This window comes from Gymnoscopelus braueri (assembly GCF_963280865.1).
Source record: "Gymnoscopelus braueri genome assembly, chromosome: 12".
Taxonomy (NCBI): domain Eukaryota; kingdom Metazoa; phylum Chordata; class Actinopteri; order Myctophiformes; family Myctophidae; genus Gymnoscopelus; species Gymnoscopelus braueri.
Window position 1 is genome coordinate 28,954,293 of NC_137614.1, and position 13,928 is coordinate 28,968,220.

Genomic DNA, 13,928 nt, shown 5'->3' on the forward strand with positions numbered 1-13,928 from the left:
ACAGTAATTGACATGTACATGCACAATCTATCTATAACTATATAAGTATAAATGTACTTTGTGTGTGGAGTGCACAGATTGGCCTTGGCCTTGTGAGAACACATTGAGACAAATCCCTGCAGCCCCATCTGATTCTAAAGACAGGCTAAATTGCCATAATGGAGGTACAAATTTAAATAATTCTAATTTTCATTTATTCTGAATGAGGAGGATTAATATGAAAATGGCTCATTGTGCTGTGTATCAAACTATAGATGATTAAATAACATACAGTTTGACACTCAACAACAGAGCAAATTTCAATTTGCAAGTCTCTGACGATTAAAAGATTCAGAAATTGAATGTCTGACTTTTCAATTTGACATTTTTAGACACATAGCAAAGTCCTCAGTGCTAATGTAATTCATTCAGACAAAAATAAATGTGAATTATAAATTACAAATCATCCAGACAACAAAATGCTGCTTCAATTAATTTATATATGAATGCAACACTAAAATGTCAACTGTACAACTTACAAAAATTATAATCATGAAAATATATGTATATAAAAAATGTTGAATAATAACAAATGGTCAATTTGTCTTTGTTAAAGGAGCACATCACCCATTTTAAATCTTATCTTCACATAATTGGTCCTCACTAATGCTCATCATAAGATGGCACTATTTCTGTCTACTGTCTATGTCTCAGAGGAGGGCTGTGGACAGAAAAATGCCTGCCTCGGTAGAAAAATGCTAACATTTCAGGAAGAAATACCCACCGATGATGTCTTTAGTAGGCAGGTTTCACAAAAGGCCACAGCCCACCAATGAGACACAGAGACAGAAATGGTGCCATCTCATAATGAGCATTAGTGAGGATGAATTACACGATGATGAAGTTGAAAATGGTGCTCCTTTAAAGGAAAGAAAATACACTCTTTTTGTATTTCTGTGAAAACAGGAATAACTAAACTGGTTAAAAAAGAGCACATGCACACCAAATCTCTACATGAAATATAACATAAAATAATAGGACATGCTAATATAATACATAATGTGTAAATATAATTTCAGATTAGCGGTGCTGTAAGGAGTGATACAGGTGAAGCAGGTTTATATTTTTTTTCGTGACTGAAAGGTCACGTGACAGCAGTCTGGAAGCAGTAAGTGTTGTCATTGTTTAACATTTATGGGGAGTGCACCTCAATCCCAATAATCCGGAACTAACTGTAGCAAATGTAAAAGTAAAAAACTAAACAAAAGAAAAAACAGCTGTCGAGACAGCTGTAAAATATTAGTCATGAATCTGAACATCTGATTATTATATACTACAATAAATGAATGAGGATAATTAATAATAAAATAAAGATACAAAATAATACATAACAATAATAAAAAATACAATTGAACAATGTTGATCTCAATAAGGCTGGGTGGGTGTCTATGCCAAGACTAAACCAGTGGATGTGAACATATTTTGACAAATGCTTCTGGAAAACATTAAATTAACACCAGGCAACAGCCATTGCAAAAATTCTAAATTTCACATTTTAAATAAATTTGAAAACAATGAAATTAATTCTTCTGATTGAAGTCCTTAGCATGGTTTTTCACTCCCACTGAACATGTCTACAGAGAAGGGAAATCAGTTTTAACAAGAAAACTGATGAGAAGCCAGTGCTCTGAACATTGAACATTAATAAATCTCTTCGAGGGGCGTTTTAGCCAAGACAAAAAAAAAAACTGCTAATGTTTATTCACTAAGAACTTTAATTCTACCTATATGCGGGCAGATTCTGACAATGCTTTTCAATGGGACCGGAGCGTTTTTTTTGCGGAACTATTCGAATGGCAACAAACTGCTCCGTTCCCATTGAAAAGCATTGGCAGAATCCGCCCGCATAGGCAGAATTAAAGTTTGGTGTGATCACACCAACAGGAGTCTCCTGTTAGTGAACAAACTATAGTAAACAGAAATACATTTTCAGGTGGGTTCCAAATTTCAGAAAGTCAGGAAAGATACCCCCACAAAGAACTAATGTTTGTTTATTAGTTACATTAGATTAACACTGGATTTCATCTGTTTGTTTTCACACTTTTGCTCGACGGGGAGGGCGGGCGGGAGCACTGGGTTTTAGCAAAAGAGGGTAATCTTAGTTCAGGTTTGGCTCACCCCTCTTTGTCAGGTTCCAGGTAATCCTTGTCCTGCTCCTCATCCCCCATAAGCTGGTCTAGGTGCTCTCCAGGTCGGGGGACAGCGTGGACCTCAGCTGGCGTCACTCTGATGTCAGGGACTATGTCCACGTCATCATACGCCTCCAGTGGATCCTCCACCTCATAGGTCAAAGTATCTGTACATAGATAAATAATAACAGTAAAAAAAAATATATATGTGTGTATATATATTAATCCTATCCCATTATCGCAGTGTACAGACAGTGGACGGTGGGTGTCACAAATGTAACATCCAGATTTGATTGGCCACCCCAAGTCCCGACCCATCGGCTTTGCGGGATGGTCAAGCTTCGCCTTACGTAGTGCCGTGCCGCTACGCAGCCTGAACATGTAAGTAAATAACAATTCCTCCCAAGCTCTTGTATTTTGTTCATGTTATTTAATTGTCATTGTATATTATCTAGAAAAGGTGTCTTTAGATAATGCTCAGTATTACATTTTTATTTCAATATTATTATTAGAAATATTCAACATTATTCTCATTACTATAATTCATAGTGTGCTTTCATGAAGGTTTAACAGTGGCTCAAGACTTTCCTTCACGTTGAGTGTTGATGTAATCATGCTGTGGGTTGTGGCTGCTGGGACCTGCTGCTCCGCTGGTCACTTCCTGTTCATCGATGTCATCATAAGACAAGGAGGAATTACTCCCCGCATCGTTCTGTTTGACAGCTGCTGCCTCTGATCTGGATCCTGCATTCACAATGAAAAGAAAAAGCAACAACAACTCAAACAACTACAATTTATCCTGACACTTTTGCAGGTTTTAATAGTAGCCTGTGGTAGTAAAATGATATGAATCTGTCAAATTGTTAATGACAATAACAGGCTTCCGTTGCAAATAAAATCAGAAAATAACATCCAACATAGATGCTCTATTCAACATACAAACACTGCATAAGGGCCTTTATGATGAGCGTAATTTCAACAACGAAGATCTCTTCTCCCGCGCTTTCATCTTTGCACTTTAGTTTCTTGCTGGGAATTCTCCACAAAATAATTTCATTCACAGCTTGAAGCATGAACACTACTAGCCAATCGGAACCTGTCAATCTGCAGTCAGCCAATCAGGCGATTGGGCTCTAAATATCACTGCCTCTGATCCTGTCTCTTTTCAGCAAGGGACCAGCAACCCACCTCCATCCCCAGCTCTGTCTCATTAAAAGTCTCAATTGTCTGGAGTTGAGAAGGAAGGAGCCTAGCTCATCTGCACTGCCACCAGCATCTTAGACACCATGGGGGATTCTCTCTCCTATTATTATACCTCCATATACCTTAAATGTTTACGGAGTCTAATCGCCATTTAAAAAAAAAATCTTTCATTCAGTAACTATTTTCGTTTGCATCAACTTGATCTCTTCTTTATTGACATGAATGAAAGAACAGGCACAACTTGACTGTTGATGAGCTTCATAAAAACCCTGTGTTATACAGTGCAACTGAGTTTGATCATGAATGTTTATCACTGTGTGATGAAAATGGAAATATCACTCACCAAGACGATTCAAAGCTTTCATTTCATGATTGATGTCAACGTCCTCATAATCACCACTTTCATACTGTGAAGATGTTCTTGCTAGATAACATCAGAGATAGAAAGAAGAAGAAGAAATGTGCATGCAGTATTACTTGTAGGCCTTATAAGAATGATCTATGAAATGCCCCAGCAGAGCATTACACCAAATGTTCAATAGAGCGTGATAAATTATTAGGATAAAAATGTGTTCACATAGTGGCACATATCGTACGCACGCACACATACAATTCCAATCCACATACAATAATAGTATAACATATCTACTGATGTTCACCATTACAATTCAGCTCATGCAATAACTTAATACCTATGCTGAATACTAGGGAAAATATGATAATATCTGTCCAAAGACTGGCCTCTGGTGACCAGATAGTAGCATTACTGCATCTAAATCATATTTAGATGCAGTAAGTAATGCTACTATCTGGTCACCAGAGGCCAGTGTATAGGACAAGCAGTCTATCAAATAAGTTCCTTTCTTTCAAATTGATGGACAAGTACTAAAGCATGTCATTCAGACCCTTGAAACAGTGCAGTCATCTTCAGGGCTCATTGATATAATATCATCACATTAATATACTCACACTTAAACACTCGTCTTCTCAGGAACAGGCACAGGAGAAGCAGCATTATCATAATCATGCCTACCGCACCCAGAGACACACCCGTGATCAGGCCGACACGAACCGCAATAGTAGTAGCCATCATCGTAGTGATAATTGTAGTAGGGGCCACCATAGTTGTAACGTCTGGAATCTGATAACCTGAAATCAGTTGAATTATCACTCCAGATTTTAATGCGTAGAGTTGACTTATAGCAAAAGGGAGATCATCATCATTAACATCAAAAATAATCACCCTGAATTGGTTCATTCACAAGCGGCTAGGTAAAATCACAGCAACTGAATAGCAAGGACATTTCTTTAATTTTGTTTAACAAGTTTGAGAGCCGGTTTGTGTACCTTCACAATAGATTTCAGCTGGTTTGGAATTTTTACAAGACTTCTTCAGGAAACAGTCTCTAATTAGTTTTTGCACTCCAGTGAACTCCAGTGAAATTTCCAGGTTCTAAAATCAAATAAAAACATTGCTTTAGTGTTTGTGTGTTTTCTGTCAGGAAAAAAGACTAAACAAGATATGGAATTCTGCCATACAAAATATCTGGTTTGTTCATAAAGAGAGAAAGAAAAATATGTACACAAGAAAAATTAAAAAATTCAGTTGAGCTCATAAAGTTGATTGAATCTATTCTAAAAAAGACAACGACAATGTTCAGAAGAGACCATGATGATCTTAATCTGACCTACAAGACAAAGCAAACAGGACACAGTAGTTTACCTCCCCTGGGTTTTTCACATTTGGCTGAGTGTCTGACTTAAATCCAGGACAATTCATTTCCGTACACAGTTGTTCCTTAAAATCCTTCGTTAAACTTGGTATGGGACACACACGCTCCCACTTATCTTGATATCGAACTTCAAGTATGCCTCCACATGTCTCTGTGGTTTTGAATTCGACGCCATCTGTAAGAAGTGAAATGAAAAACCTCTTTGAAACAGTGTTGCATCCAAACTTTTGAATATATATATATATATATATATATATATAGAGAGAGAGAGAGAGAGAGAGAGAGAGAGAGAGAGAGCTTTATCCACTCCAACGTCCATGACACCTGTTTTACAGTAATTAAAGGATTTCTTTTAAGCCTCAAAAACTTTTTTTTAGATAGAAAATAATGCAATAGAATAGAATAGTATATCAGTAAACTAATAAGACAAGACTACAAGACAAGTATACAAAATACAAAATGCAAACTCAACAAAGCTGTCGGAAGAGTGACTTTTATCAAAAGCGAAAGCTCAGATTAAAAGGTTTTTCACATTCACCTCTACAGTAGACAGACACCGTTTTACCACCACACTTTCCCTTCACTGTCTCACACTTCCCAAGATGGGACTCCATTCCGTCACAACGGACGTGGTACCCATCTAGCCCAGGTCTTTTATCATCATAGCCGATTTGATTGCTGCATCTCAGCTCTTGGCAAACTATCTGTGAGTGTTTCTCATTCCAGTGATTACTGCACACATTGATGCCATCGATCTTCACCTCTCCATAGCACTTCCTTGATGTAATTCCTAATGTAACATTAGGGTGTTCTGGGGAAACAGAAATAAAATATTAAATAATCAGCAAAAACAAACAAATACTGCATATCACAACCACACAGATGTGATCGATCTAAATTAAGTTATTATCTCAGGGTAGAGATGTCAATCAAATAATTTACTTGAAATTGTCCTGAGGAGTAGGCTACTGCGATTGGGACTAAATAGACAGACAAAAATAAACCCCCCCATTTCTACATTAATCAGTCAATTACACAATTGTGTGTACACAGAACAATCCTGTGTGTTAATTTAACTCTGAATATGTTAAAATGGACCTATAAAATCCTGAGTATAAATTTTGGATTTTGTTATTTATTATTATTTATTTTTAACTTATTTATGTATTTGAATTTTTTTAGTTAAGTTTTTTGGGCTGTGTAGTAATAATTGGTATTACTCTTGCATTGAAGATAGAGTCCTTCATTCCCGGAGGGTCTCTTTTCAGGCTCACAGTCCCAGATCGTCTTTGGATCCGTTGCATTGCTACAGAAGCTCTTCTCCCACATTTGCCCTGACATATTCTTTGCTGCTGTGTGGTTTTTATACCCCCCAAGGTTGTAGCACAGTTTCTCTCCCGCTTTTTCTGTAAAGCCATGGCTTGATACCATCTTGGGACCCTCCTTGCTGTAAACATACACATCTCCTTCACAGGCTCTTCCATTCTCTTTGGGGTTGATTAGTTTGACCTTTGTCCAGTCTAAGATGAGAAGTAGCAGGGACAGAGAAAAGCAAATGAAAACCAAGAAATATTTATGATTTCCTCAATTAAAGAGATAGTTGTTGTAAACTCACAGGCTACAACAGGCCACATTCAGGAATTAGCTGTATTTCATGGGCTAACAGGTACACCATTATACCATTAACAGTGCGTTAATGGTGTACCTGTATGTATTCCATATACCTGTGCACATATTTGGTTAAGTCAAATGGAATCAGATCAAAGTATTTAAAACATACCAGAACACTTGAGGCCACCAAGAGGGCAATTTTGGAGCTTAGCATTGGTGCATTTTGCCAGTGTGCGGCTGTTTGGATCATCACATGTCAGTTCTGACACTCCTTTACTTTCCGGAGGTCCAAAGAATGCAAGAGCCTCGCCGGTCTCTCCACATTCCAGCTCCCGACAGATGGTATTTCGGATATTTGGTGTTTTCAAGGTGTTTTCACAGACTGGGTGTCGTTCGCCTCGATAGAGTATCTTCAGATTTCCAGAGCAATGATCTCTGGAATCTTTGAAATCGGCCTTGATACTACCTGCATGGAAATAGAATAAAACAGTAAAAAACTTAATTTGAAACAGTTTTTCTCTGTAGGTACAGTGATAACACACACCCCTTAAATGATGTTATGATTTTCACAAAAATAAATCCCTCGAAGTTATTAAGATGTACAAGTGGGAAAAAACATATCTTATATTAATCTTCTTCTACATATTCTAATTGTAGTGGACATTTTTTTAAGTATCTTTTACCCGAGCAAACCACAAAGGCTGGTGTGTTCTCGCAGACGGTCGCTTTGCCTTTTTTCACAATGATGCTTTCAGTCAGTTTGGTGGTCTGTTTGGTCCGGATCATTGCCAGGATGCTCACTCTCCGGTTCTCCGGTCTGTTCTGTTCTACCGTCTGTTTGATATCAGAGAAGGCTTGTCCACAGCCCAGGTCTTTACACAGCATTTCAGAATCGGCATCAGTCCAGGTGTCTGCACACACACCCCCGCAGTCTTCATTGATGCACACCTTCACTGTCCCCCAACACGTGTCTGTCAGCTTTGCAGTAATATTACCTGTTGAAATCCAACATCAAACGGCAAATAGTACATCATGCAGGTGTTACTGAACTATGTTCTGTGGATTATAGGATGTTGCTGTGAACATGTTGGCAGATAAATAAAGATATGATAATAAACAGGAAAATCACATGAGATCTAAACATGATGGAAGACCTCACATCAATAGAAAAAGAAAAACATCGTATTAACTAATTTATGTTTTACCGAACAGGCGAACACAGGTTTTTGTTGGCAAAATTGAAATACACAGCAGCAGCAATTAAAATGGCCTGAACAATTACCTGAACATTCCACAAAAGCAATGCTCTGGTTGGATGGTGCTGTATTTGGACAGTCAAAGACTGATGCCTCTGTGGATAAGCAATTGTAAGATTGGGAAGGAACATTTTCCATTCCAGGGTCTCCAGAAGGAAAAGGTAATAGTCTATGGCCAATGGCCTTCCCACAATGCAGTTGCCGACACACCACATCAGCAGTGTGGTTCCACGTCTCGTTGGACCCTGAGAGCCAGTAGTCCTTCTTATCATGCTCTACTCCCACCTGGCCAGAACAGGATGTTCCATTTCTCATGAACAATACCTTGTGGTCTGAAAAGGAATGGTCTGAATTATGGAAACGGAAATGTGTGTCTGCTTTATATACAGTAACAGACAAATCATTATTTTGTCCAGCATAAATAAAATAACAAGGTCCCTTTTTTCACATAAGGCTGACATAAAGAGTGGATGTAGACAGAGAGACTCACCTTTGCAGGTTATTTCCACTGGTTTTTTATTACGTACTGGTATCTGGACTTCATCATTCTTGAAACACTGAGATAATTTCTGTGGTATCTCACACTTCACTATTTTATCGAAATATTGAATGTCGGGAGACAATTTGCTTGGTTTTGTCATGGTAGAATCGGCATCCCCACAGCCCAGCTCCCTGCACACACTGTTAGAAGTTTCACCCGTCGACGTCCATCCATCTGAATGTGGGAACATTTTCCACTGGCCTTTGTGCTTAATCTCCACTCTCCCAGCACATTTCCCTGGGCCGTCTGACAAGCGCACTTCGAGACTTTCTGCATTGAAATGACAGGCAGAGAACATAGTTGAAATAACAGACACTATTTGACAATTTATGCAGCAACTAGTCAAGTGATCGACAAGTCACAACATTGCAGCATGGACTCACACGTTTCTCCAGTATCTCCACTACTAATAATGATATATTATAATAATATAATTTGATTATTTTTTAGATCTTACTGTTGAGTCTAAATGTCATTGTGCTGCTGATACATGACACATTTAAGAAACATTCATAGCAATGATAAATAGTAATACTAATTGTAACTAAAAGTTACAAATAGAAAAACTCCCACACCGGCTGAAAAAGAAACGGCATACAATAATAGATAATTATCTTACTTTCACAGGTGACATGAGCATTGGTACTGCACCGGACAGTGTCATTGAACTTGGCCTTGCAGTGCCACAGTTTCTTTTCAGTGCCATCGCATTCCACGTAGTCTAGTATTCCATTGTTTTTGTTACCACTGGTACCACTGGTAGTGCTGACATAAATCGCCTACAAAAAGGCATTGGATTATTTTGAATGAAACTTATTTCCTTTGCAACACAGATCATTACTGAGTAAAATTATGACCAAAAAAATAACATTTTTCCCTTCAAATGCAGGGGTTCAAAGATATCACAGTGATGCATTGAGAACTCAAGGTGGATGTGGAAATTCTGCAGACATTTTGCAATTGTCACAGTCTGCTCCTCGGCCCATAGACTTTGACTGGGTTTAAAGTTTTTTGAACATTCTGACCCACTTCTGTTCTTGCTCCCTTTTGGTTTCGATGTTTATCCATTTTTCCCTGATAGTTTACTTAAACCTTGTTAGTTTCTGTAGCTCTGTATTTTAGTATGGTCTATCTGTGTCTTGGTCTTGTAGTTCTGTGTTAGTCTGTTACTCCCCTGTAGCTCCCCTGCTTGTTGTATATCTTAGATAGTTTGCCATCTGAAGTTTTTAGTTTGTGTTGAACCTGCCTGCATTGAGTCCTGCTTTTGGGTCCTACTCTGCACTTTCCTGACACACTTATAAAGGTACAGTATTGGTATTTTGATAGAACTACAGCAACGCACCAAAAAAGTCTGAACATGCCAGTACACAGTATAATCCAGTGTAAACATATCGTAGTGTAAATATGGACTGAATAGAATACCACAGATTTAAGCGTTTCATCAGATATTAAGTAGAAAGAATGAGAGCTCACCTTGCCACAGCCCAACTCTTTGCAAACCACATTTCCATTGTTTTTATCAATTTTATCCCAACCATTGCCACACACAGGCCGAGGCTGCGGGCCCATAGAACTATGGACATAAACTTCACCATAGCACTCACTGGAAAGAGTTACATTGATCTTTTCTGTTAAGAGATAAAGGTAAGGCAGTCTCAGTAAATCCAATTTGACATGAAAAACAATGCTTTTCATTTAAATGCATTTTATTTAAATGTCTAATGTGCATCATTGTGAAACCCAAATATAATAATTACACAAAACACTTGCAAATAAGAGTGCTCTTTAGATTTTATTATATGCTTTTATTATACGTTTAAATATCATGGATCTAGCCTAATAGTTAACACAGGAGTTGACCAATTTTTCAATTCCAGTTGATGTCCTGAAAAAAAAATACCCTGAAAATTAATAATACCTGAGCAATTCAGTGTTGGAAGTGGATCTGAAATGTTGTGTGTGACCATGTTCCCACAGCGCAGTTGTTTGCACATCATATCAGGACTTATGTTGGTGATATTAAGACCATCCACCTCCACCAAGTTTCCAGAACAAACGTTGTCTCCACCTTCTAGTCGTAAAATGGGGTGATCTGTTTAAAATGAATCTAATTAGTACATTTGTCGATATGCATTGAATATTTGAACATTCACTGAGCAATGGCAAGTTCTAATTGGTCTTAACAAAATGTGTTCCCCAACAATCCTGACCCAGGTTAAAAAACGTCTCACTCCTTCGATGAGCTTTGCTATGGCCTTGTGAGTGGCATCCTCCACGTGTCATATCCCTGGCCCCCCACCTCTGTCCTTTCTATGTTTATTATCATGAATGGCTTAAAACTGTATATTTTGACTTTTTTATTTTGTACCGTTGTCTGTTGCCCTGTTGTGTTGTCAAGTTATTTGAGTATTGAATATTTGACGGACCAGAATGGAAACAAGCCTTTGGCTTTTTTGTGTCTCATCCATTTGCCGTCTTTTTAACCCATTGTACTGCTTTACTTTTAAAAATGTGTCAATAAAATATTCAATCAATCAAACAAAACATTGGCAAAAGATTGCTAAACGGTTACTTCCACCAGACTATGAAGTTTACGAATGAACAAGCCAGAATAAAATTTATAAACTTGAGAAACACTAATATCCCACCTGTCCTCCCGCCCTGTGTGTGTGTGTGTGTGTGTGTGTGTGTGTGTGTGTGTGTGTGTGTGTGTGTGTGTGTGTGTGTGTGTGTGTGTGTGTGTGTGTGTGTGTGTGTGTGTGTGTGTGTGTGTGTGTGTGTGTGTGTGTGTGTGTACACAGTATACCGACATGACACATATTCATGCATTTCTGTGTATGTGTTATGCAAATGTCATAGCTGCTGGAGTTAAGGTAAACAAACGTACCTGAACATGTGACAAAAGCAGGTTTTGAGCATTCAGGCTGAAGGTCTGCATGCTTCACACACTGCCACAGATGCTCCTCTATTTTATCTTTTCCAGGGGTGCAACTAATTCTTTTGTTGTTGCCTCTGGGCTTGAATCCCTCTGGTGATGTAATTTTTCCCAGGTCAGGCTCCACAGGTTTTGCGGTACCACATTTGAGATTCTTGCACACGATGTCAGCTTGTAATTGGCCTTATATAAGGTGAATGAAATGATATTAATACTACTACTTCTAGTCATGGTAATTCAAGGAAACATTGTACAAACAAATCAATGAATGCATGCAGGTAGTGCAACTCTTACCAAAGTTGTCAGAACAAACATAGTATAGTTTCTCCCCTTTTGTGTTGAATTGGACCGCTCCGGCACATTTAAAACCATCCAAACTCATTTCAATCTTATCTACAAGTAAAAGAAAAAAAGGCCCAAATTTAGAGTGACTGGGGAATTAGAATAAAGTGTATATATAAATATATATGTGTCGTGTGTATGTATTCCATTCATAAGTACACGTATTGTTACCTGAACATTGAATCCATCTCAATTTGTCCTGGTTGTAGTCACTGACCCCCCAGCCACGGAAGTCGGGACAATTCCACAGCTGAGGCTCAGTCCCACTGCAGCTCACCTCATTGATCCAGACCTTCTCAGGTAAATTGGGTATGTTGTGTTTCATTATGTAGGGCTGTCCTTCCACAGGCTCTCCACAGCCAATGCTCTTGCAGACCACGTCTTCATTTTTCCGGTTCCAGTTGTTGTCTCCAGCGATGCCCCATTGGTTGTCATGAAGTATTTGAATGTAGCCCTCACACGGGTTGTTATTGTTACCACCTTTAAGGATCAGCCTGTCACCTGCATGGTTACACTTCATGTTACATGTACTGTAGGTAGAGCTACAGTACATAACACAATGATTTTGAAAGTAGGGTCCCGGGGACCCCCTGGGGCCCTTGAGAACAGTTAATGCTGTTCTCAAGGGCCGTTAAATTGTAAGCGCTTCTCTATTACAGTCCTGGTGAACAGCTGCACTTCTGAAATGTTCTATTCTAACAGATCTAATAGTGCTTGATTACTGTACATTGCTCAAATTCAAACCAGCAATAATCTGTTCCCCACGGTCAAAGATGAGAATACCAATTCTAGACTATCTAGATGTTTTTCACTTGACAATCATTCAATTGTGGTGAGCAACAGGGTCCTACGATTAATTATCGTAGGCTTAACCACTTTAAGCGTGCGATCCCTATTTTGGGCAGGTATAGGCACAATTCAGAAGTTTTAAAGTGTTTTTCCCCCCACAAATTTCAAAACGCTGAATGATAAAAATTGTTGTAAAAATTGCGACAAGATCACAGTCGGCATTGTGAGCTTCGGCTATTTTCGCTGCGCGACACCATTGCACGACGAAATATAAAATAGGTATAAATTGTTAATAAGCATTCTCATTTCTTTATCTAGTTCTACATCCATCATTTCAAAATTATGCACTGCAGGAAATCAACCACCCACTCAACAACAGACAATGCACAGTTCTCACCAGTGTATTATTCATAGTTCATAAACAGAACATTTTCGATGTTGAAATAAAAGATGTTACTTGCCTTGTGAGGCCACCCGATCAGTGGCCGCTATGTAGAGCAGGAGGGGGAGGAGGGACCACATTGTCACTGTAGCTTATCACTACAAAGTGGCACAGATAAGTCATCAACAGCGGTTTATAAAGTGTGTTGCATCATGGGTGGAGTCAGCTAAGCCAGTGGTTCTCAAACCTTTTAGTGCCAAGAACCCCCAAATTGATATATGATTGGCTGCGGACCCCCATCTGAAAACGTTTTGACCTTTGCCTTCACTTTTATGTTGACCTTGCCCTCAGTAATACCTGTTTTGTAGCAAATAAGCTGAATTATTATCACAATAACCACAATATTTAATAATGATTAAATAATTGGATCAGTCTTAATATTCCAAGAATACGACATTTAACATGGTATGAACTACTGTACTCAATCTCTTCCTCATCAGAACTGTCCTGTTCAACTGTAGGCAGTGAATTTTACTCAGGTAATTGGTTTGTACAGTTCTGGAGTTTGCATAGCTCTGTACATCTCAACCCATTGCTGAGACAACTGAGGTCAGGAAGCTTGCATAGTCATGCACATTTACAAGACAAAAGCTCAAGGACAGCTGGTGCAGGGGCTGTGCGCATCCAGTGAATTGCAAACTGTCCACCATCAAGAGTTTTCCATCCACTCTGTATGGGATCTGGTGCAGATGGGTGAGTCTGCAGAGAGCATCTCCATATTATATTCTAGTCTGGTTGGTGATTGGAGGGCATGGAGAAATAGACATTCTCTACATGGTGGGAGTTGACTGGAATCAGCCTCTCCTCTCCTGGCACAGAATATCTGGTGATCTCGTTCACGTCGCTGGAGGTGGTTCCAGACAAGTACCAGCTACAAGTAAACTGCAGCAGTCGGTCAAAGAGCTCTG

The 13,928-nt window shown here is 38.8% G+C and overlaps 1 protein-coding gene across 1 annotated transcript; it reads right to left on the minus strand.

The window, feature by feature from the left end:
* Positions 1-320: 320 nt before the first annotated feature.
* LOC308097593 (scavenger receptor cysteine-rich type 1 protein M130-like) lies at positions 321-13,112 on the minus strand. Its single transcript, XM_080445458.1, has 20 exons — positions 13,040-13,112; positions 11,961-12,290; positions 11,742-11,840; positions 11,400-11,630; positions 10,431-10,604; positions 9,986-10,140; positions 9,132-9,291; positions 8,462-8,782; positions 7,998-8,303; positions 7,399-7,710; positions 6,885-7,181; positions 6,325-6,624; positions 5,643-5,915; positions 5,095-5,279; positions 4,719-4,824; positions 4,341-4,520; positions 3,715-3,795; positions 2,757-2,912; positions 2,158-2,335; positions 321-1,613 (listed from the first exon to the last, which is right to left on the minus strand). Exons 1-20 carry the CDS (start codon positions 13,098-13,100, stop codon positions 1,595-1,597), a joined length of 3,924 nt encoding a protein of 1,307 aa, XP_080301584.1. The 5' UTR covers positions 13,101-13,112; the 3' UTR covers positions 321-1,594.
* Between the last annotated feature and the right edge of the window lie 816 nt (positions 13,113-13,928).